The sequence below is a fragment of the Pseudorasbora parva genome, chromosome 15 (assembly GCF_024679245.1).
Source record: "Pseudorasbora parva isolate DD20220531a chromosome 15, ASM2467924v1, whole genome shotgun sequence".
Lineage (NCBI taxonomy): Eukaryota > Metazoa > Chordata > Actinopteri > Cypriniformes > Gobionidae > Pseudorasbora > Pseudorasbora parva.
Genome location: NC_090186.1, coordinates 33,100,826 through 33,125,280, shown reverse-complemented (window position 1 = coordinate 33,125,280; position 24,455 = coordinate 33,100,826). Strand labels below are relative to the sequence as shown.

Below are 24,455 nucleotides of genomic sequence, written 5' to 3'. Positions count from 1 at the left end.
GATGAATGTCTGGTCAGTCCATCTGTATGTGGCCCAGATTCCAACTGCACAAATGAAATAGGAAGTTACAATTGCTCATGTTTGGATGGATTCACTGCAACAAACTCAAATCTCACCATCAGCATCAATAACACATGTAGAGGTACAGTTCATATTCAGATCTCTGTTCCCTGACATTGAATAATAAACTATATTTGTACACCATTAGTCCAATCTGTTTTATTAAAATAAATAGGAAACATATTTTTAATGCTAACATTATGAAATCCCAGTGTTTCCTACTTTGGATAAAATATTTTAAATGGAATATCAGATTGTAAGATTAGGCAATTAATCCGTTGACCTCCTCATTCTGTATGAGAACTCTTTTTTTGTTTTTTTTTGGTGGGGGTTTTGCCTGTAATTTTATTTTACTAAAGATGTGGATGAATGTGTTGAGAGATCAGACGTCTGTGGTCCAAACTCAATCTGCAACAACACTGTTGGGAGTTACAATTGCTCGTGCATGAGTGGATATAATGTAACAGACCCAAACCTCCCTATAAACAGCAATAACACATGCAAAGGTATGATTGGCAGCTGATAAGATATTTTGTGTCATATATTAATGAATGTTTTGACTCACCATCAGTATTTGGGCAGAACTCAATGTTGTAATTATAATTGCAGGAAATTAAACTGTTTTTAAAATGGTTATTTCCCCACCTCTATCCCCTTAGATATAGATGAATGTCAGTTCAGTCCATCTGTATGTGGTCCAAATTCCAACTGCACAAATGAAATAGGAAGTTACAATTGCTCATGTTTGGATGGATTCACTGCAACAAACTCAAACCTCACCATCAGCATCAATAACACATGTAGAGGTAGAGTTAATATTCAGATTTGTTTACTCTAACCTTGAATAATTAGCTTATGTAAATGTATTTGTGGATGTCATTTTTGAAAGCTAGACATTCTCATTCTCATTATTTATTAACATGAATGAGTGATTAGAACTGTTCTTTTACCCGTAACTTCCTTTTACTAAAGATGTGGATGAATGTGTCGAGAGATCAGACGTCTGTGGTCCAAACTCAATCTGCAACAACACTGTTGGGAGTTACAATTGCTCGTGCAAGAGTGGATATAACGTAACAGACCCAAACCTCCCTATAAACAGCAATAATACATGCGAAGGTATGATTGACAGTTCATCCATTCTTTTATGGTAACCCCTAATAGTAACTGAGTGTTTTAATTTAGTAAAACACTCAGTTTCAGTCAATCTCATGTCAAACTTGAGTACCTATAGAGTAGTATTGCATCCTTCATATCTCTGAAAAGTCTTTAGTTTTATTATATTTATAAAATAAAGATAGGCTGTGCTGATTCTTTCCGGGGAAAAAAATGATCATTACAGTTACAATTGCTCATGTTTGGATGGATTCACTGTAACAAACTCAAATCTCACCATCAGCATCAATAACACATGTAGAGGTACAGTTCATATTCAGATCTCTGTTCTCTAACATTGAATAATAAACTATATTTGTACACAATTAGTCCAATCTATTTTATTAAAATAAATAAGACATATATTTTTAATGCTAACACTATGAAATTCCAGTGTTTCCTACTTTGGATAAAATATTTTAAATGGAATATCAGATTGTAAGATTAGGCAATTAATACGTTGACCTCCTCATTCTGTATGAGAACCCTTTTTTTTTTTTTTTTTTTTTTTTTTGCTTGTACTTTTATTTAATTAAAGATGTGGATGAATGTGTCGAGAGATCAGACGTCTGTGGGCCAAACTCAATCTGCACCAACACTGTTGGGAGTTACAATTGCTCGTGCAAGAGTGGATATAATGTAACAGACCCAAACCTCCCTATAAACAGCAATAACACATGCAAAGGTATGACTGGCAGCTAATAAGATATTTTGTGTCATATATTCATCAATGTTTTGGCTCGCCATCAGTATTTGGGCAGAACTCCGAATTATAATTGCAGGAAATTAAACTGTTTTTTAAAATGCTTCTTTCCCCACCTCCCTCCCATTAGATATAGATGAATGTCGGTTCAGTCCATCTGTATGTGGTCCAGATTCCAACTGCACAAATGAAATAGGAAGTTACAATTGCTCATGTTTGGATGGATTCACTGCAACAAACTCAAATCTCACCATCAGCATCAATAACACATGTAGAGGTACAGTACATTCTTTGTGTAATCAAATCTTGAATAAAGCATATATTTTTGTTTGTTTGTTTTTTTAACCTGATGGTTTTCCTATTAACATTAATCTTCTCATGTAATGCACCTAGTGATTTCTTGGTTTCTGCCATTTTGCGTTTGCTTTTTTTCCAAAAAGAGGACACAACCAACCACCCTCTGTCTAACAAAATAAGGTAGCTAAATACGCTAGAGAAAGAGCACATGGAGAGCAAATGCTTACAAAAGGGCGTCTGAATTGCACAACATCAACTCTTTTGTCTGAAGGAGATGTACAGGCATGCAAAAAAGCCATTATATGCAGAGCACCCCCAGCCTGACCTCTTCTGCGGGGGGCATCTTCATATATCCCAGATCACACAGTTCCACACACACACACAAGTGTTGAGCGGTAAATATGCCAGCTGATTATAGCTTCTTCTAGGACTTTTCCACTTCAGTGTGAAGATCCGGAAGGAAAAGAAGGCTGACAGGGGAGGGATGATCATGACCCACCAAAAATTGCTCATCCAGTCTACCACAAATGACTTCCTGTTTCTAAAGCCAAGTGGCGTGTTATCTGTACGCATTTTGAGATAGCCGCATGTATGTCTACGCCGTGTGATTCCGCCAACCTGATCTCACAGAATTAATATTTATAGCCTAATTTTATATTTTGGAGCAACTAACTCCACTCCTTCTCTAAACCTACCTACTCTCAACAACATAAAACATGTAACAGGCAAATAAATGTACAGTCACTTTGTACAGTCACAGTCAACGAACCAAAAAACAGTATAAAAGTATTAACTCATGTTGCATTCCAAGTCTTCTGAAGTCATACAAATATCTTCATGTGAAGAACAGAGTTGATCTTAATGTTTTAGTTGTTGAAATGATCATGCCCCTTTGTGAACAGAACACACGCACTTGTTAATATTTCTGATTCAAATGATACACACTACAAGTTAAGAATGACGCGATAAGTCACGAGACACACGAGAGCCAATGGCATTGTACAATCAAAGCTGATGTAATGACGCAATTGGAGACATATGACAGCCAATGCTGTCAAAGCTGACGTGACATTTCTTCCGGCAGCAATATTTGAAAATGTATTATTAATCTTTGGCAGATGGACTCGACGTTCTGATCGCTTTTGGGGATTTTCTTCACACAAATCAATCGTTGTCCTTGGAACACTTGGAATATTTGTACTTTCTGAATAAATTGTGCCTGCAGTTAGACATGTGCCGATTTTCGATAATGCGATTTATCACGATAATGAATATGCACAATATTGTTATCGTGGGCACTTTAAAATATCGTAAATAATAATTTATTAACAATTTATAATTTTTTTATAATGCACTCAAGAATACTTTGCCCATCAACCGTATGAATGCTCAACACAGCTGTATTCTGCGTCAAAGGGACACGCGCTCAGATATCAACAAGCCCAACGTGCGTTTGCACATGACTGAACCGGTGAAGGAGACGCGCTGCTGAAGTACCGCTCAGTGACAGCAGAGGGCGCTGATGAACTGCAGAATGCGGCTGTTACCCCGGAAACCAGCAAACAAACAAAAAAAACGTGTGTAGTTTTTAAAACAGCCATTCGTTTTTGTAATCTCAATGTTGTTCATCACAGCACCAAATACTTAATACTTAAAGACTTAATAGGCTATTTATTTTCAAATTTAAACATTTTATGTTTTAATCTGGACTACAACCCTAATAATTAGAACTGTTCTAATTATGTGTTATTCAGTATAACTTTGAGATACGACTTCATTAGTTAACATGTTAATTCATTACCAAACTGACAATGAAAAATACTTATAAAGAATTAATCATTCTATGTTAATTTCTTAGTTACTTTTTAATAACATCAAAATCAAAATAACTTTTAATGGACCTAAGATAAAACTAACAATGATCAGTATTTCTTAACTAACATTAACAAAAACATTCTACTTTCTGTACCAAATGTAGCTATTGCTCAATCTTAGTTAATGCATTAACTAATGAGCCCTTATTGTAATTTGTAAGCCTACCTGTTGTTCTTTGTAGCCTAATTCTTTTGCACTTTAATCTGTTTGAAAATGTTACTTTTACAGCTCTGAAAAAAATCAAGAGACCACTTAACATTGATTTCTCAATGAGGGGTCTCTTAATTTTTTTTTCCAGAGCTGTATATATTTTTGGTGCATTATTGTATTTAAACATTCAGTTATTTTTGTTCTTACAAAAATAGTTCTTAAAGCTGTTATGTTATGGCAACACTTTTTTTTTGCAACTTATTTAAATATCATGATAATATCGTATATCGTGATAAAACGTCATCAATTAATCGCAGCATGAAAAATTGATATCGGCACATGCCCAGTCATATCTGCTTGTTATATCCTTTTTTTATTATACATAAATGGGTAGGTTAAGGGAAGAGTTTGAGTTACACGTTCAACATGTCTGAATGTGTGTGTGTGTGTGTGTGTGTGTGTGTGTGTGTGTGTGTGTGTGTGTGTGTGTGTGTGTGTGTGTGTGTGTGTGTGTGTGTGTCCACAAGGTAAATGGATTTATAAACATACTAAATTATGTTTTTGTGAAAATGTAAAAATGCAGAATGTTTCTTGTGATGGGTAGGTTTAGGGGTAGGGGCAGTGTAGGGGGATAGAATTAAACGACATTGATAAACATGCTAAAAAGCGATTATGTGTCTTGATAGCACGCCAAAATGGCATACAAATTGGTGTGTTATACATACGCCATTTCATGAGATCAGTCTGGGCTGACGAAGGAAAGAGCTCAACAAACTCCGAATTTCTGTGAAAGAAGGGTGCATTCCAAGGTCACATTTGGAATGTCCTACTCACTTTTTTAAAATGAGATAGCCATATGATGCATGCAGCATTCGCATGCGACCTCCAGAGGATGCAGGCTTCCAAAATGAGGCACAGCTTATTACTCTATTTTAGTGGTTCCCAGCCACGATCCTAGAGGCCCACTAAGGTCACCTTTGTGTCTGACACAACTACATCAGGTTTTGGAGTCACTACTAATGATGAGGGGATGAGCTGAATCAGGTGTGTTTGATTGAGGAGACATGCAAAATGTGCACTGTTGGTTTCCAGGAATGTGGTTGAGAACACTGCTCTATTTGAATGCCATTTGCCCTGTGTTCTGGATGAAGTCTTGTTTGTTGGTTGGTTTTGGTTTACATTGTCTGTTGGCAGTTGGTTTAAGTTATGATTTCTGCCTGAGCCTTGGATTCCCTGTTCCTGTCTGCCCCCCTTGGAGTGTATGTCGTGTATTTGGACTGATTATATTTGGATGTGCTTGACCCTCTGCCTGGTATGGACTATGACCTTGGATAATACTTGAAAATAAATTGCGTTTGGATTCTCACTTCTTCTGCTATATGCTGTCATTACAACACCAAATCATTACACAGAGAGGAAGAACACACTCTCTTATCTGTCTAGAAAACAACTATTTGAGGCCATGCACTTGGACTATGAGAGGTAACAGTACAATGTTTACTATGGACTATGATGGGAAACATCAGCATCTCTTAGCTGAATGTACATCAGAGTAAAAATTAAACCTATATCCCTACTCAACGTGCTATAATACAAAACCAAGAAGGCTGAATTTACTCCCCATGAATCCCTGTAGGTGTGGTGGTGTCCATCTCCATATTGTCATTCAGAGACCAGATGAAACGCTCCAGGTCTCCAGGGGTTTTAAAAACAGAAAATGCTCCTTCCCATTACGCACTCTGACCAACGCAGGGTAGAGCAGGGAATGACTTGATACCTAGTATTTGGAGGCGTTTCCTCCCTTTGGCCATGGCTTTTCTTTTTTGGGAAGTTCCCTTGCTAAAGTCAGTAAAGAACCGTAAATTACCCCCTTCATAACTCGCTCCTGGCTCCCTACAGGATTACCTGTCAGTTATTGTAGTGAAGGAGCTTGAAAATTTAAGTTTGCAATCTATTCCTGGAGGGATCCTCGTTCGCATACAAGCAGTGCGCCCTTTCGATCTTAATAGTCTTTTCTTGTAGAGCAAGAATCCACTTGGGGATATGGGTCTGCAGGAACTGAATTGCTTTCCCTTCTTCAGCTCCTTACCGTAGGCCCTACTAACCATAGGTTATTTTGTCTGGACTTATCTTCATAAAGACATAGTTGCTCCTATAGGACTTGCTAGCAATTGAGTCCCTTTTAACATCCCGCACCATCGGCTGATGTTGTCACATCTATTCCCAAACAATTTGACATCCTTTTCCAGCGAATCCAATCCAATCCAGTCGTGTTGTAATTGTCTTCTTTAGTGGCATTCTTGATTTCATAGTTTAAAAAAACAAAATGACAGCATTGCCGACGGCTTCCAAACAAAGCTTTGTGATGGACGTGCTCTTGCTCTCGCTTTGGTTGATGTGCGCACATGCTAATCCAGTGCCCATACAATGAATTCCACCCTTTATGACCTCATACAGGGCCATACTGTGAAAAAAAGGAGTGTATTCACAGAAATACTCATACATCTTCATACAAATAATTGTCATACGTCCAAACACGTTTTTTTTAACAGTGTAAATAAGTCAGAATGCATAAAATAGCATTAGACCCCCGCCATTATTAATTCATGAAACACCCCATTGGATGTACCCCCCCAACCCCCCTTATGTCATTATTTATTCACTTATATATGAGTAAAAGTGGATGAATGTGTTGAGAGATCAGAGGTCTGTGGTCCAAACTCAATCTGCAACAACACTGTTGGGAGTTACAATTGCTCGTGCAAGAGTGGATATAATGTAACAGACCCAAACCTCCCTATAAACTGCAAAAACCTATGAATATCTGCAAAGGTGTGATTGACAAATGAAGCTCTGAACAGTTTGTTACTGTTTGAACTGCCTGTATATTCTGTTACCTCTAACCTTTTTTTATTATCATTTTTTAATATCAGAGATTAATATTAATATTTGACTCATCATCAGTGTGGGGGTCGAACTCTTACTGTTTTAATTATCATTTTAGGAAATTAAACATGTTTTAAATATTTGCTTATTTTAATAATATTTAATTTCCCCCATAGATATAGATGAATGTCTGGTCGGTCCATCTGTATGTGGTCCAAATTCCAACTGCACAAATGAAATAGGAAGTTACAATTGCTCATGTTTGGATGGATTCACTGCAACAAACTCAAATCTCACCATCAGCATCAATAACACATGTAGAGGTACATTATATAATAATCAGTTTAACCATGTTATTTTTTTGTCATTTTTGTATTAAGCATTCTCTTTCTAAGTATTTTCCGTATTTATTCACATGCATATGTATGAGTGACCCAAACTTTTCTTTTACCCGTAACTTCCTTTTACTAAAGATGTGAATGAATGTGTTGAGAGATCAGACGTCTGTGGTCCAAACTCAATCTGCAACAACACTGTTGGGAGTTACAATTGCTCGTGCAAGAGTGGATATAATGTAACAGACCCAAACCTCCCTATAAACAGCAATAACACATGCAAAGGTATGATTGACAGCTGACGCTCTGAATATTTTGTTATGGTTTGTATTTCCTGAACCTTCTGTTAACTGGTCACTTTATATTCGTTTTGAATCACCATTAGTGTTTGGGCTGAACTATTGCTGGTGTAATTAAACTGTTTTTAAATAATTACTCTTTTTTAATAATATTGCATTTCCCCTTATAGATATAGATGAATGCCAGTTCAGTCCATCTGTATGTGGTCCAGATTCCAACTGCACAAATGAAATAGGAAGTTACAATTGCTCATGTTTGGATGGATTCACTGCAACAAACTCAAATCTCACCATCAGCATCAATAACACATGTAGAGGTACAGTTTGTATTCAGATTTATTTGCTCTAATTTTGAATAAGTAATTACAGTTTATTCCTTTTTTTTATTTTTATTTTTGTAAACTAGTCTATTCCCATCACACAACAGCTTATTAGTGGAGAGGAGACAGAGTGTTAAATTATAAAGTCAACCAGTATATGGGGATTTCATACCCAATGGCAATTCAAAGTGCTTTACATAGAAATTAATTAAAATAGTGATAACATATGCATGAGAAATATGAATAATATTTTAAAAAAATATAGCTAGGTGGCTAGAGCAGTATGGGTTCGCTGGAAGTCAATGTGGCCCGAGCGTCGTAGACGGCAGATCGCAGCATCGACTTCCAGAAAACTCCACAGAGGAGGCGACCTCGATCGCTCCTCGGGAGAGGGGGCTGGCCAGCCGGCCACTGGGCTGGGCACACCACAATTCAGACCACTCCGATGACCGGTATTGGAACACTGAACTGCAGTCTGTACCCCTTTGCCCACGGTACACAGGGCCCAAGTAGATATATTCGGGAGCATAACTATGCGCCGAGATATTCTACTAGGGGAACCAACCTCCCAAGGCTGGTCTCTGGTACCCACCGAGCCTCCTGCCCGACCCCCTGAAGCGGCCACCCGGCAGGGCTTAGTCGGGGAGGATTTTCGGTGTGCGAACACGTTCGCTGCCCAGCTGCCGTCTTTCTAGTGCCGGCTAGGGCAGCATGCGTCCACTGGAAGTCAATGTAGCCTGAGCGTCGTAGACGGCGGATCGCAGCATCGACTTCCATAAAACTCCACAGAGGAGGCGACCTAGATCTCTCCCTGGGAGAGGGGCTTCATCTGACTCGACAGGGCGGCCACCGTGAATCCTTAGATGAAAAGGCCCTGTGAACACAATTTGGATGATAGGCTGATAATCTAACTCCTCAAAGTCAGATAAATCCCATTTAATTCCTCAGAATTAAATGCCCCTAATCACCCCTCAAGTGAACATGGTCTGAATGATAGACTGAATGAACATATCCAACTCCTCAAAGTCAGATAATGTTTCATTTTGAATTCCTCAGAATTAAATGCAGCCATAATCTCCAGACGATACTGTTTAAATATTTATTTAACAAATCGTCATCTAAGTCAATGTGGCCTGAGCGTCGTAGACGGCGGATCGCAGCATCGACTTCCATAAAACTCCACAGAGGAGGCGAAGAGGCCGCAGCGCGGGCTTCCATGCGGGGACGGAGAACATCCGAACTGTCAGCAGGGACTAAGAAAGTGCCTCAGCAGCCCCAAGACCCGCTGACAAGTTCATTTGCGAGCCCGCTGATCTGCCGCCGCGCTGCCTCAACAGACGCGGGACAGAACTGGGGTACAGGGGGATATGGCTGCTGGTTATTCTAGCTACATTTCATTTAGAAGCAAAAAATTTGGTTGTTTGTGGTTATTAAGTCATTAACTAGAAATTATTTGCTCTTAAGTGAACAGATGTTTAAAAGTGTTAACTTAACAGTATTATTTTTTCCCCCAAATTAATCTTAGTTTGACAAATAACAGGCTGCAGATTAGATGGGTTTGCTATATGGCCTGAAAGGGCCTTAGCCTTTCTATCACATGACAAAATAGAAATAAAGAAAGAGACAGGCACACTGGGTTCCCACTTGTTCTGTAAATATTTGATAAAGTTCCTGTTATCATAGCGAGGACCCAACACACATCACTGAGAGCTGGTATCAGTTGTTTTTGGTTCACCCACAACAGATGGAGGAGGGAATAGGCCCTGGCATTTTGACGGAAGAAAAATCACAGGAGGAGGGGGAGGGTAAGCTGGGCCCACAGGCTTTGGTGGTTGTGGGGCTCGACGCTTTTTGGTTGATATCAGGGGGCTCACACCGATCGAGTGTGATAGTTTAGTTCCAGCATAAACTAGTTCCTCCATTTTCTCTGAGAAGCTCAGAAGCAGGGATGCTGGAGAGAGGAAAACATGTCCGGTAAGAAGGCTGTTGCTCTAGTGTTATTGGAAGCTGAAATATGTTCTCCTGGTTTCACTGTCCATTTTCCAGACAATCATGCTTGGTTGCTGAATCTTGGAGCAGTTCTAATCCATCACAGTCTTTCTGTGGTGAGCTCTGTGGGCAGGGCTCAGCTAGGAGTGTGTCTGTGAGCAGTGGTTGTTGTGGCTGTGTGGTGTTATCATTTCCCTTGTGGGGTGTGTCAAATGCATGTCCATTCAGGTGTTGAAATGAAGTCTTATGGTCGTCCATACTCTGTACAGGTGTGTGTGTGTGTGCCATCCAGGTTGATTGCATTGGCACACACAGCTGAAGGATGATGAAGAGAAAAATAAATATCATCCTTTAGCACTCTTGCACCAAGTTTGTTTGGATGGCGGCTATTCAATGTAAACAGTTGTCTCTGACTCCAAAAGAGAACCGATTTCTTCCTCTTGCTGGCAGTGGTCCACTGATGAACAGCTGAACTTTACATTTTTTAAGTGTTTCAAAAAGTTAATTGGAATCCCTCTTAGTGAGTTCTTACTGCTCTCTCTGAATACCATTCTTCTCCACATAAATTATAAGTCGATTTGCAGTCTTAACTTTCATCAGAATGTTCAGACGTTCACTGTTTACATCAGAAACTGTTGCTTGTGGAAGGCAGCATGTAGTATCCTTGTTGCTATTATTTCTGAACGTGGTGTCACCCCACTATCAGAGACCTGGACTCGGCTGCTCTCTAAGCTGAGCGCTGCCGTCTGCTCGACCTTGAGTGCCTGTTAGCATCAGTGTTAGCTGCGGGCTGATTCAATCTGTGTTCAACCACATTCATCACGTTTGGGGATCCCTCACCCACATTCATTCATTAATATTTCTGTTTTCAAGATGTATAGGCGGTGGTAGGAAAACAGTGTTTGCAAAGTAAGAATAGCTTCTCACTCTTTTTTCTTCCAGACATCAATGAATGTAAAGATGCAGTGTCAGTTTGTGGTCTAAACTCTCGTTGCACCAACTCATTTGGGAGTTACAACTGTTCTTGCTTGAGTGGGTTTACTGTAACAAATAGAAATCAACCAGTCAGCACCAGTAACCCATGCAATGGTAAGCCATTTTTTTAAAAACTTTGATTGATTTGATATCTGTTTTCTCCAAAACGGAAGACAGTTCAGTTAAACCTGTCTGTCTCGTGGCAAATCTTGGTCTTAGAGAACAGATTCCAGTCATAACTGAATTCTGACAAAAGGTTTTGCAGGGCATCAGTTATAATTTACCCCTTTCTTTTTCTACAGTGACTCTCCCTTTGACTGAATATCTGATTGAAATTCAGATCAATAGTGTGGATAGTATAGTGGGGACTAATCAGCTGAGGAACCTTCTGATGTCTTTAAATCTGCCCTACATGATCAGTGACAGCACTAACATTACAGAAATCAACATAACTACTGGTATGAACTCTGCTTTGTAATGTTAAATAGATAAGAATAAACTTTATACATCATGAATATTGCTGTAAATTGTTTGATATTTGGACTGTTCTTCTGCATTTCAGTGTGTTCATTGAACCAAACGCAGTATCAGTGTAAATGTGAGGGTCTGTTTGTTTGGCCAAATGACACGTGTCACTCATACGACGCCTGTGATGACATCACAAATGGTTCATGTACATGTATCAATGCCCTTCCAGTCGATGGACAGCTCTGTCAAGGTGAGATACTGCCATCAATCTACAACAACATGAGTTTTTTCATCCTAATTAATTTGTTCTTGTTTGTTTGTGTTTTTGCTTTGATTTTACTGCACTTTGCTAGTCAAATTGACAGGCTGATTATGTACTTGTTTTTGATTATTTTATTTTTCTTGCAAATAACTGTGTAACAAAAAATGTCTATTATATGGAGTTTTGCCATAAAAAAATATTAACATCACAGTACACAACAGCTCAACCTGCTTCTGTTTTTTCTTGCAGTATTTCCTGCTGACTACATGATTGACATTGATGTGAGATTCTTTGACTTGTTACTGGTGGACTACTTACGGAATATTACCAGAAATATTAGCCTGCCCTTGACTCTGAGCAACAGCATAAATATCACAGATATCGACATGACCACTGGTGAGAGCAGAATGTTTCATCATGTCACATATTAAGATGAGTTCAGTATTAGGAGAAATTGACAATTTGAGCACAGATGAATAAATCCTATTCTATTACAGTGTGCGGGTTAAATGGAACAGAATATGAGTGCAAGTGTGAGGAGTATCATGTTTGGCCCAGTGACACCTGCAGGGCCTATCATGAGTGTGATGCCATTGTGGGAGGCACTTGTGGATGTATTCAAGCTCTCCCTTCAGAGGGTCCGCTTTGTCAGAGAGGTAAGAAATCACATTAAATCACAAATGTACTGATTGTAATTTTGGTAACATGGCCAGCATGATTTTACTCTGTGACTCTTGACACATTTGATGGTTTCGAAAATTGTAAATTTTGATAATAATTAAAATTATTATACAATTACATTTGTTAAAAATACATTTGTTACTATTTATAGTTTATACAGCGCTGGGTACTCTAATGCTTTACATATAGAAAGGGGAATATCCTCAACCACCACCAATGTACAGCATCCACCTGGATGATCTGATGGCCAGCCATATTCCACCAGAATGCCCACAACACAACAGCTTTATGCAATAGCTTCTCACTCTTTTTCCTTCCAGACATCAATGAATGTAAAGATGCAGTGTCAGTTTGTGGTCAATACTCAGATTGTATTAACACCATTGGGAGTCACATTTGTTCATGCTGGAGTGGATTTAATACCTCCAATAAAGACAGTCCTGTGAGCCGCAACAACTCATGTCAGGGTGAGTGTTATCAACTGATTTTTTTTTTGGCTGTTTTTATCTTATAAAATTGAGTGTACAGAGCTGCTTTGGGTTTACAATTTATGTGAATACTAGTGTGAGCTATACCTATATTATTTTTCCTTTTTTTTCCATAGATATAAATGAATGTCTGGTCAGTCCATCTGTTTGTGGTCCAGATTCCAACTGCACTAATAAAATAGGAAGTTACAATTGCTCATGTTTGGATGGATTCACTGCATCAAACTCAAGTCTCCCCATCAGCATCAACAACATGTGTAGAGGTAAATCCTGGAATTTAGTGTGGTTGTAATTTTTAAATTTAATAATTTAGCAGATGCTTTTATCCAAAGCGACTGAACAAACAAACAAATCTCAGTTAATCGAGCACAGTACACAAACTTTTTTTTTTGTAAAATAAACAAACAAACAGAAATAGAATTGGATAGTTAAGTGCTAGTCTTTACTGTCAGGTGCAGCTAGAAAAGATGTCTTAAGATGTTTTTTTGAAAATGGCTACAGGTTTGGCTGCTCGAATTGAGATAGGCAGGTCGTTCCACCAGGTGGGAATAGAACAGTTGCAAGGGTTTGACAGTGCATGCAGAAAGGCCAGCTAGAAGAGCATTACACTAGTCCAGTCTGGAGAGAACAAGAGCTTGGACCTGGAGTTTTGCGGCCTGTTCTGATAGGAAGGGTCTAATCTTCCTAATGTTGTATAAGGCAAATCTGCAGGACCGGGCTGTTGCAGCAATGTGGTTAGTGAAGTTTAACTGGTCATCAATCACAACTCAAGGTTCCTGGCTGTCCTGGACGGAGTTGTGGTTGATGAACCTAGCTGAGTGGAGAAATTTTGATGAAGGGCTGGGATTGGTTGAGTTGAAGGGCAAGATTGAGTTGAAGGTGATGCTCCTTCATCCCGTCAGAAATGTCTGTCAGGCAGGCAGCAATATGAACACCAACTGTAGGATCATCTGGTTGAAATGAGAAGTAGAGTTGAGTGTCATCAGCATAGCAGTGACAGGAGAGGTTTCTGAATGACAGATCCTAATGATGACATGTAGAGGGAGAAGAGGAGTGGTCCAATCACTGAGCCCTGGGGAACCCCAGTAGCTAGATGATGTAACTTAGACACTTCACCTCTACATGACACCCTGTAGGACCTACATGAGAGGCAAGATTTGAACCACTAGAGAGCAGTTCCTGAGATCTCCGTCTTCTTAAGTGTTGACAGGAGGATCTGGTGGTTAACTGTGTCAAAAGCAGCAGACAGATCCAGCAAGATGAATACTGAGGATTTGGAAGCTGCTCTTGCCAGTCTCATTGCTTCAATAACCAAGAGCAGGGCAGTCTCAGTTGAGTGGCTGCTTTTGAAGCCGAATTGGTTGTAATCCAGAAGGTTGTTCTGTTCAATAAACATAGAGAGTTGGTTGAACACGACTCGCTCAAGTGTCTTTGCAATGAAAGGAAGAAGTGATACAAAGGGATACAGAAGGGATAGTTTTCTAAACATGCTGGATTCGGAGAGGGTTTCTTAAGCAGTGGAGTTACCCAAGCCTGCTTAAAGGCTGTGGGAAAGGTCCCTGTGTGAATAGAAGTGTTGACAATGTGAGTGAATGAAGAAGAGAGAGGGGATCATGTGTGTTGTTAGTTGTTGAGATGTGCGTGTCAGTTTATGGTGAGAAGAACTGGCTGCTGATGAAGGATGTTTTGTTTGTTAAAAATGATGCAAAGTCATCAGCTGTAAGAGTTGATGATCGAGGAGGAGGAGGACAAAGAAGAGAGGAGAATGTTTTAAAGAGTGTGCGAGAGTCAGAGCAGTTGTTGATTTTGTTGTGGTAGTATGTTGTTTTAGCAGTGGAAACATTTGGAGAGAGAGAAGAGAGAAGAGACTGATACAAGGTAAGGTCAGTATAGATTTTAGATTTGCGCTATTTCCTCTCTGCCGTCCTGAGTCGATGTTCACGGAGAAGGGGGCGGTGGGGGGTGGGGTGGGGCGGGCTGGTCTGTATAAAAGGGGGCAGCAGCTGTCTAAGCAAGATGGAGCAAAGTGTGTCAGTAGCAATGTTAGTGTCCAATGCTGAGAACTGAGCAGGTGGAGGAAGTGAAGATGAAACCATAGTGGATAGACGAGAGGAAGAGAGTGAGCGTAGATTATGCCAAAAGCTAAAAAAGTCGAAAGCTGTGTGTGAGCAATGGAGTTACTAAAGTGTTTTCCATGGAGCAGTAACGTGTTTAGACAAGGTCTAGTTGGTTACCTGATCTGTGAGTAGCCGTAGTAGATACTCACTTAAGGTCAACTGAGGTCAGTAGAGTGGTGAAGTCTGTGGCTAGGTGTTTTTCAATATGGATGTTGAAGTCACCTAGTAGAATCAGAGGAGTACCATCCTCAGGGAAATTAGAAAGTAACACATCCAACTCCTCCAAGAAGTTTCCCAGGTGACCTGGAGGACGATAGACCACTACAACATGTATTTTGACAGGGTGAGTAATAGTGATTGAGGTGATTCAAATTAATTGCCAGATAGAAATGGTAAGGGATCAAACTTCCACTCATTTGAGATAAGCAAACCAGTACCTCCACCCCTCCCAATTGGATGAGGGGTGTGTGAAAAAGTAAAATTAGTTGAGAGGTGTAGGAGTGGCGGTGTCCTCTGGTTTGATCCAGGTCTCAGTTAGGGCGATGAGGCTTAGATGTCAATGAGTTGCGATAGATGAAATAAAGTCTGCTTAGTTTACAACAGACTGGCAATTACAGAGACCAATTGGAATAGACAGTAAAGAAGCAGAGGACCTAGGTAGAAGATTGTTGCATCGTGTACAGAGCGTGATTTACGAGTGTTAGTAGTAATAGTAGATATTTGTAAGCGCATGGTGAATACATGTCAGAGAAATGGCCAGATAGAAAAAGCTTAACACAAATACTGAAAGGGAAAGGAAAACAATACTCAAGTGCCTTGTCTGTGTCCTTGCTGAGGAGTTGCACAGGGAAGAGTTGATGTCTTTACACTCTTCGGTCTTCAAATGATGAGTGCTTCACACGAGCAGCCGTGGACTATCCCTCTATTTATACTCACCTGAATATCGTTATTGAAAACAACTTGTAACATTCCCCAGAAACTTGTTTACTCACGTGGCAGTGAGACTAAGCGATAACTCACCACAAACCGCAAAAATACATTAGAACGACTAATACACAACAATACACTACACAGACAATCTTATCTAACAACAAATGAACAAACAATCAAATGAGAAAAGTTACAAACACAGACCCAAACCTCCTTATAAACAGCAACACATGCAAAAGTGTGATTGGCAGCTGGAGCTCTAAATAGTTTGTTACTGTTTTAACTGCCTGTATATTCTGTTAACTCTAACCTGTATATATATATATATATATATATATATATATATATATATATATATATATATATATATATATATATATATATATTTCCCTTTCGGGGAACTCGAGCTGCGTCGAAACGCTGTGAGAACGCCTCTGTTTAAATGCGTCGTGAAGCGCCTGTAGAACCATTCCATCGGAAAAAAGATCGATCGTCGGCGTGATGACGTCATCGACCGGAAGCTATAAAACGTCCGTGAAAACAAACAGGAACTAGCTTCTGAGCCTTCAGCAAGCGATCTGTGTGAACCTGTCTGTCTATTTGGTGTTTTTGTCTGTCTATTATATAAAAAAGCAGAGATTTTCCACCCTTTTTGTTAAATATTTCATATATTAACAGAAAAAAAGAGAAAATAAAATAGATAGAAATGGCGAGTGAAAGCAGCAATTTCAGAGAGTGTGTTCCTCCCTGCCCACGCTACATCACGGGCGGGGACACACATCTTCTCTGTGTTGCATGCTTGGGAGCGCAGCATGCCCAGGCAGCCCTCGAGGGGGCTGCTTGCGAGCACTGTGAGCGTATGCCACTGAGAACGCTGCGCTCCCGCCGGGCACTCTTCGAGGAGGGTGCCTCGGCTCGTGTTCCCCGCGGCTCTGGTCCCGCTGCCGCCGAGGCGGAGCGGAGGCTGCAGTCGTGGGGATCACAATTGGATGTTGCAGAGGGGTTAGAGACGGGCGCTGCCTTATCTCTGCCCTCACCTGCTCCATCCAGCGGTTCTTCTCGGGGCATGGAAGCACGCATGGCGGTTTCTTCCCCCCCGAGAGAGCCGCCGGTACTTCATCTGTCCAGCTCTGAGGAGGTGGACGTTGAAAGTATCGATACTGAAGATTCGCCACTTCAGTCCCCTGCTAGTGAGGAGCTAGTTGAGGTTTTGACGCGAGCAGTGGCCAGATTAAACATCGACTGGCCCACTGAAAGATCTGAGGCAGGAAGAAAACGTCATAGTAAGCTAGACGAACGCTTCCTGCCGTCTCGCGCTTCAGAACCTCAGCGACGGGGCCTGCCGTTCTTCCACGATTTGCACACCGAGGTGGCAAGATCGTGGAAGAGACCGGCTTCATATCGTGTCTTCAGCCCGCAGACTTCGGTCTACAGCAACATTTGCGGGCTGAGACAGTATGGTTATGGGGCGATGCCAAAGGTTGAAGAGACGCTTGCGAGCCATCTCTCGCCTTCCTCGGCGTCGTCCCTGAAGGCCCCGACTTTACCCACCAGACCTCTAAAAACAACGTCGGCGATGGTGGGTAAAGCGTACTCGGCGGCGGGTCAAGCGGCTGCATGCCTGCACACGATGGCTATCGTGCAGGCATACCAGGCTGACCTGCTAAGGGATTTGGACGGTAGTGATGCTGTGGGGGGTGATATTATCGCTGAATTAAGATCATCAGCCGATCTAGCTCTCCGGGCCACCAAGGAGACGGCCAGATGTGTTGGCCGCTCCATGGCAGCATTGGTGGCTACGGAGAGGCATTTATGGTTAAACCCCACAGACATCAAGGAGAGGGAGAAAGCCTTTCTGCTTGATGCGCCGCTTTCTCCTGGAGGCCTCTTCGGTGACGCAGTTCACACTGTCACCGAGAGGTTCCAGGAGTCGAAAAAGCAAGCTGCGGCGCTCAGGCAGTTCCTCCCTCTCCGGGTCCAGGTCCCTGGGGCTGCTGCTGATACCACCAAGCAGCCCAGGCCGAGTACGAGCTCCTCCTACAGGGCTCAGCAGAAACAGAGCGTCGCTGCCCGAGCTCCCCCTCAGCGTGGGGACGAGGGGCGGCGCTCTCAGACGAGGCCTTCGAGGGGCAGGGCTGATCTGCGGACAGTCCTGATCGCCAAGAAGGCCTCGTCGAAGCGTTCCTGACGCCAGAAGCGTCAGGACGCTGAGGGTGGTTCCCCCCGTAGGGAAACGGTGCTTACCCCTGCCTACGGTACCCGTTTCCCTACGGCACCCTCGGGGGGCCGCGCTGCCAACCCTGCCGCAATGCCGGGGCGCAGTCGGTCTCCGCGGGCCACCCGAGGGTGGTCCGCACCCCCTTCGGGGGGTCCCCAAGCAGTCAAGTCAGTTGTTCCCTGCCGGTCCGCCGCTTCAGGGCACTGCGCTTGTTGCTCAAAGTACACCAGAGGCCAGCCTCGAGAGGCTGGTTCCCTTAGTAGATTTTCTAGACGAGTGGAAACGTCTACCAAATATATCTCGTTGGGTCCTGCAGATAATAGAAAAGGGGTACGCCATTCAATTCAGAAGTCGGCCACCTCCTTTCTGCGGTGTCCTGCCTACAGAGGTGGGCCCGGAGCAGGCTCTGGTAATGGCACAGGAAGTAGAGACACTCCTGCAAAAAGGGGCTATAGAGAGGGTTCCCCCTCCCAGCAGGGAGTCTGGCTTTTACAGCCGTTACTTCATCGTGCCGAAGAAGGATGGGGGCTTACGCCCGATATTAGATCTGCGGCTATTGAATCGCTCGGTGGCCAAGCTAAAATTCAAGATGCTTACACTCAGACAGATTGTAGCGCAGGTCAAATCGGAGGATTGGTTTGTCACCATAGACCTCAAAGATGCGTATTTTCATGTCTCCATCCTTCCACATCACAGGAAGTTCCTGAGGTTTGCCTTCGGGGGAGAGGCATACCAATATCGTGTACTTCCCTTCGGTCTAGCACTGTCACCCCGCACGTTCACCAAGTGTGTGGATGCAGCTCTGGCGCCGCTGCGTCTTCAGGGCATCCACATACTGAACTATATCGACGACTGGCTGATTCTAGCGAATACAGAGCAGATGGCGGTTCAGCATCGAGATGCTGTTCTCGCCCATATGTCGAAGCTGGGGTTGAGGCTGAACGCCAAGAAGAGTGTGCTTTCTCCGGCTCAGAGAACCACTTTTCTGGGTGTGAACTGGGACTCGGTAATTATGCGGGCGCAATTATCGCCAACACGCATAGCATCGATCCTGGCAGCCGCCAAAGAACAGAAGCTGGGCCGAGCCGTCACTGTGAAACAGTTCCAGAAACTGTTAGGTCTCATGGCAGCAGCGTCCAACGTGATACCTTTTGGCCTACTGTACATGAGGCCACTGCAGTGGTGGCTCAGGACAAAAGGGTTCTCCCCGAGGGGAAATCCGCTCCGCACGATCAAAGTCACGCGGCGATGCCTACGTGCTCTGGTCATGTGGAAAAACCCGGGGTTTTTATCTCAGGGTCCCGTGTTGGGGGCTCATGTTCGTCGCGTAACGCTAACGACAGACGCCTCTCTCACGGGCTGGGGGGCGACCATGAGTGGTCGCTCGTCCCAGGGTCTATGGCAGGAGCATCAGCGGCACTGGCACATAAATCGGCTAGAGATGCTCGCAGTGTTTCTTGCATTGAAACAGTTCCTGCCCGACCTCAGGGGCCACCATGTACTAGTCAGAACAGACAACACGTCCGTGGTGGCCTACATAAACCACCAGGGGGGTCTGAAGTCTCGTCCGTTGGACAAATTGGCACATCGGATCCTCCTGTGGGCCCAAGGGAAATTGCTGTCAGTCAGGGCAGTATATATCCCGGGGGCCCTGAATCAGGAAGCAGACAGCCTGTCGAGACAGGGGCCGAGGCCCGGGGAGTGGAGACTCCACCCAGAGGTGGTGGAGCTCCTTTGGAAGGTTTATGGGAAGGCAGAGATAGACCTGTTCGCTTCGGCGGAGAATTCTCACTGCCCGCAGTGGTTTTCTCTGACCCATCCGGCCCCGCTGGGGCTGGATGCCATGGTACAGGAGTGGCCGAGGCTGCCTCTGTACGCCTTCCCCCCGATTGTCCTGCTTCCAGGAGTTCTGGAGAGGGTACGCCGGGACGGGGCCCAGGTACTTCTAGTGGCTCCGAACTGGCCGACCCGAGTATGGTTTTCGGACCTGATATCTCTCCTGGAAGGCTCTCCGATGGAGATTCCGACCAGGAGGGATCTACTCTCTCAGGCGGGCGGGAGATTCCTGCACCCACGCCCAGAGATGTGGAAACTGTGGGCCTGGCCTCTGAGGGGGCTAGGCTCATAGAGGAGGGTCTCTCGGCCGAGGTCGTAGAGACCATCCTACACTCCAGAGCTCCGTCCACAAGGAAGCTGTACGCTTTGAAATGGAGACTTTTCTCAGCATGGTGCAGAGAACGCCAGTGGGATCCAGTTAACTGCCCGGTTGGTACAGTGCTGGAGTTCCTGCAGGAGAGGTTCTCTGCAGGGTTGACCCCCTCCACACTTAAGGTGTACGTGGCGGCCTTGGGTGCTGTCCACGTCCCTTGCAGTGGAGTGTCTTTGGGAAGACACCCTCTAATTACACGCTTCCTTCGTGGCACATTAAGGTTGAGGCCAGTTATGCACTCGAGGGTCCCGGCATGGGACTTGGCCATTGTTTTGAGGGGCTTGTCCGGACCTCCGTTCGAACCTCTGGAGGAGGTTTCGGATAAGTTCCTCACCCTAAAAACCATCTTCCTTTTGGCCATATCATCTCTTAAAAGGATAGGAGATATTCAGTCTCTGTCGGTAGAGCCCTCATGTCTAGAGTTTGCGCCAGGGATGGTGAAAGCATTTCTGCATCCCAGGCCGGGTTATGTCCCCAAGGTTCCTACGAGCCCACGGGGCCCCATCACTCTACAAGCCTTCTGTCCTCCTCCATTTATGACGTCAGACCAGGAAAGATTAAATCTGCTGTGTCCTGTGAGGGCACTGGATACTTATGTCCACAGAGCTGCCCTGTGGAGAAAAACTGAACAATTGTTTGTTTGCTTTGGACCCCCTAAGAAGGGGGCCCCAGTATCCAAGCAGAGGATGAGCAAGTGGGTGGTCGAGGCCATCTCACTTGCTTATGAAGCTACCGGGCAGCCATCTCCACTGGCTGTCCGGGCGCACTCAACCAGGGGTATGGCTGCTTCTAAAGCACTTTTGTCGGGGGCTTCCCTCCATGATATCTGTAACGCGGCCGGTTGGTCGTCTCCTTCTACCTTCGTCAGGTTCTACGAACTAGACCTGGCATCTACAGTAGGGGCACAGGTACTCTCGTAACCGTGTGCGCTTCGGCTTCACACATACGAGACACTTGGTCCTATGGCGATGTGGGTATAAGCGTTCTCACAGCGTTTCGACGCAGCTCGAGTTCCCCGAAAGGGAACGTCTCAGGTTACGTATGTAACCCTAGTTCCCTGAGGGAACGAGACGCTGCGTCGCTTTGCCATACTCCCGGCGTGTCCGTGATCACTTACTTCAGGCTTTATCAGAAGTTAGTTCCTGTTTGTTTTCACGGACGTTTTATAGCTTCCGGTCGATGACGTCATCACGCCGACGATCGATCTTTTTTCCGATGGAATGGTTCTACAGGCGCTTCACGACGCATTTAAACAGAGGCGTTCTCACAGCGTTTCGACGCAGCGTCTCGTTCCCTCAGGGAACTAGGGTTACATACGTAACCTGAGACGATATATATATATATATATATATATATATATATATATATATATATATATATATATATATATATAAAATATATTATGTCAGATATTCATTAAGGTTTGACTCCTCATCAGTGTGGGTGATAACTCTTACTGTTGTAATTGTCATTTTAGGAAATGAAACCATTTTTGAATATTTGCCTATTTCAATAATATTGCGTTTCCCCCTCTAGATATAGATGAATGCCAGTTCAGTCCATCTGTATGTGGCCCAGATTCCAACTGCACAAATGAAATAGGAAGTTACAATTGCTCATGTTTGGATGGATTCACTGCAACAAACTCAAACCTCACCATCAGCATCAATAACACATGTAGAGGTACAGTTTATATTCAGATCTCTTTGTTCTCTAACATTGGATAATTATCTAGATGTTATTTCTATGGTGTTTCCAATAATTGAAGTAAAATTTTGGTTTATTCCAAAATGAGCAGGGATATGCAACTTTAAGTAATACTTACTTTAGATTTGTTTACTCTAACCTTGAATTATTAACTAGAATATATCTATGTGATTTTCACTATGGATATAGTTTTTGTAAACAAAACATTATTTTGTAAAGATGCCAAAGAATAAAATGGCCTTTACATGTATGAGTGACCCAAACTATTCTTTTCCTCTATTCTTTTAACTTCCTAACTAAAGATGTGAATGAATGTGTCGAGAGATCAGACGTCTGTGGTCCAAACTCAATCTGCAACAACACTGTTGGGAGTTACAATTGCTCGTGCAAGAGTGGATATAATGTAACAGACCCAAACCTCCCTATAAACAGCAATAACACATGCAAAGGTATGATTGACAGACAAAGCTTGTACAAATGACAAGCAGTATTGGTAAACTTATACAGTAATTATTTTTTTCTTTGTCAGTTTTGTTCAGTTTTTAAAAACACTGTTAACAGTAATATCACCAATATGTATGTATTCTAAATGTAATATGAGATTTCCCCATATTTCCCCAATAATAATTTTTCAGGGTGTTTTATCATGCAGGAGATTCAAGTGTTTTTTGGACGTACATAAGCCAGAATTCTTTTTAAATTCTGGTTCATTTTCTTAAAAAAAAAAAAAGGTGTTGACATAATGTAGATAAAAGTTTCAAAATCCTAGTCTTCTGGATATTTGTGGTTAAAATTTTTATTTGATATTGTCCTCCTTTCTTGGTTCTTTTTCTTCTAGAATAGATGTAAATGTTGTTAGACACCAGGGGCCTGTACCATGAAGCCGGTTTCGCTGGCTAGCCAGATTTGTTTAAGCTTAGTTTGTGCCAATCCTGGGTTTTAGGAACCATTAAAGTGGTTTGGCTTTTAGCTGTGTTCATCGCCATAGTAACTTACGCTCCACAGCTAACCTGCTCCAGGGCAGGTTATGTTCTGGATAAGAGATCTCAAACTGAAATTGGAACAATCAGCTGTAAGTAAATTGACATACCTCTGATGCAATAAAGTCCCTCCCCCTGTTTCTGCTCCAAATTAAAGGTCACTACATAGCAAATGGTTTTTAAAGACTAAAGTGTCTGGCTTTTAACAATGCTTATTTATAAAAAATAATAATTTTGAATTATTTAGATATAATTTATGTAATTATTATACCCTTAATCAATTACACATTTAGCATTTTAGTTAATAAATCATTAATAGGTACTTTGTTAAAATTAATATAAATAGCCTACATTATTTACTTTCAATAAATAAAACTATTCAAAAAGAAGCTTACTGAGCTTAAATGTTCAATTTTATCTATATATCAACTAAACTAACTTCATAACTTTTAATTGCATTGACGTATACTATTGTTCTTTAAGTTGTCCTCTTTCATAGACAGCTCTTCTTGCTGTGTACATTTTTTTTAATTCTTAATATTTTTCAATCATGTAATAATCTGCAGAAGCGAGAAGTGAATCTCAGTTCCACTGATCCAGAGCATGTGATTGGCTGTTCACTTCTGATGGCACAGCTAAACTCCTAAACTCAGGATCAAAGCCTGAGTTGACAGAGAAAGCTGATGATCAGCATCATGGTACCAACAAAGCCTTAATACATTGGTTTGGTTTTGTCAACTCAAAACTAATCCTGTAACACTGAGTTTGTTAAACTACCATCATGGTACAGGCCCCAGATGTCTATCATGTTTTTATGTGTTTATATTTGTATGTACATTACATTTGTTTTCCTCCATAGATATAGATGAATGTCGGTTCAGTCCATATGTATGTGGTCCAAATTCCAACTGCACGAATGAAATAGGAAGTTACAATTGCTCATGTTTGGATGGATTCACTGCAACAAACTCAAATCTCACCATCAGCATCAATAACACATGTAGAGGTAAAGTTTATAATCTGATTTGTTTACTCTAACCTTTAAAAAGTAGCTAGAGTTAAACCTTTTAAAAATATATATTATTATTAAGAATGATTCAGGTATGGTTGACAGATGAAATTTTACTCCCCCCCATTAGATATAGATGAATGTTCGGTCAGTCCATCTGTATGTGGTCCAGATTCCAACTGCACAAATGAAATAGGAAGTTACAATTGCTCATGTTTGGATGGATTCACTGCAACAAACTCAAATCTCACCATCAGCATCAATAACACATGTAGAGGTACAGTTAATATTCATATTTGTTTACTCTAAACCTTGAATAATTGGCTACAGTTTATCCATTTG

At 42.2% G+C, this 24,455-nt stretch overlaps 1 protein-coding gene across 1 annotated transcript; it reads left to right on the top strand.

The window, feature by feature from the left end:
- The first annotated feature begins 1,406 nt into the window (after nt 1–1,406).
- On the top strand, nt 1,407–22,967 carry LOC137041046 (adhesion G protein-coupled receptor E2-like). Its single transcript, XM_067416971.1, has 10 exons — nt 1,407–1,479; nt 11,012–11,158; nt 11,347–11,502; nt 11,607–11,762; nt 12,024–12,170; nt 12,272–12,430; nt 12,776–12,922; nt 13,060–13,206; nt 21,954–22,100; nt 22,963–22,967. The coding sequence occupies exons 3-10, from the start codon at nt 11,436–11,438 to the stop codon at nt 22,965–22,967; spliced, it is 975 nt and encodes a 324-aa protein (XP_067273072.1). The 5' UTR covers nt 1,407–1,479; nt 11,012–11,158; nt 11,347–11,435.
- Nucleotides 22,968–24,455: the final 1,488 nt, after the last annotated feature.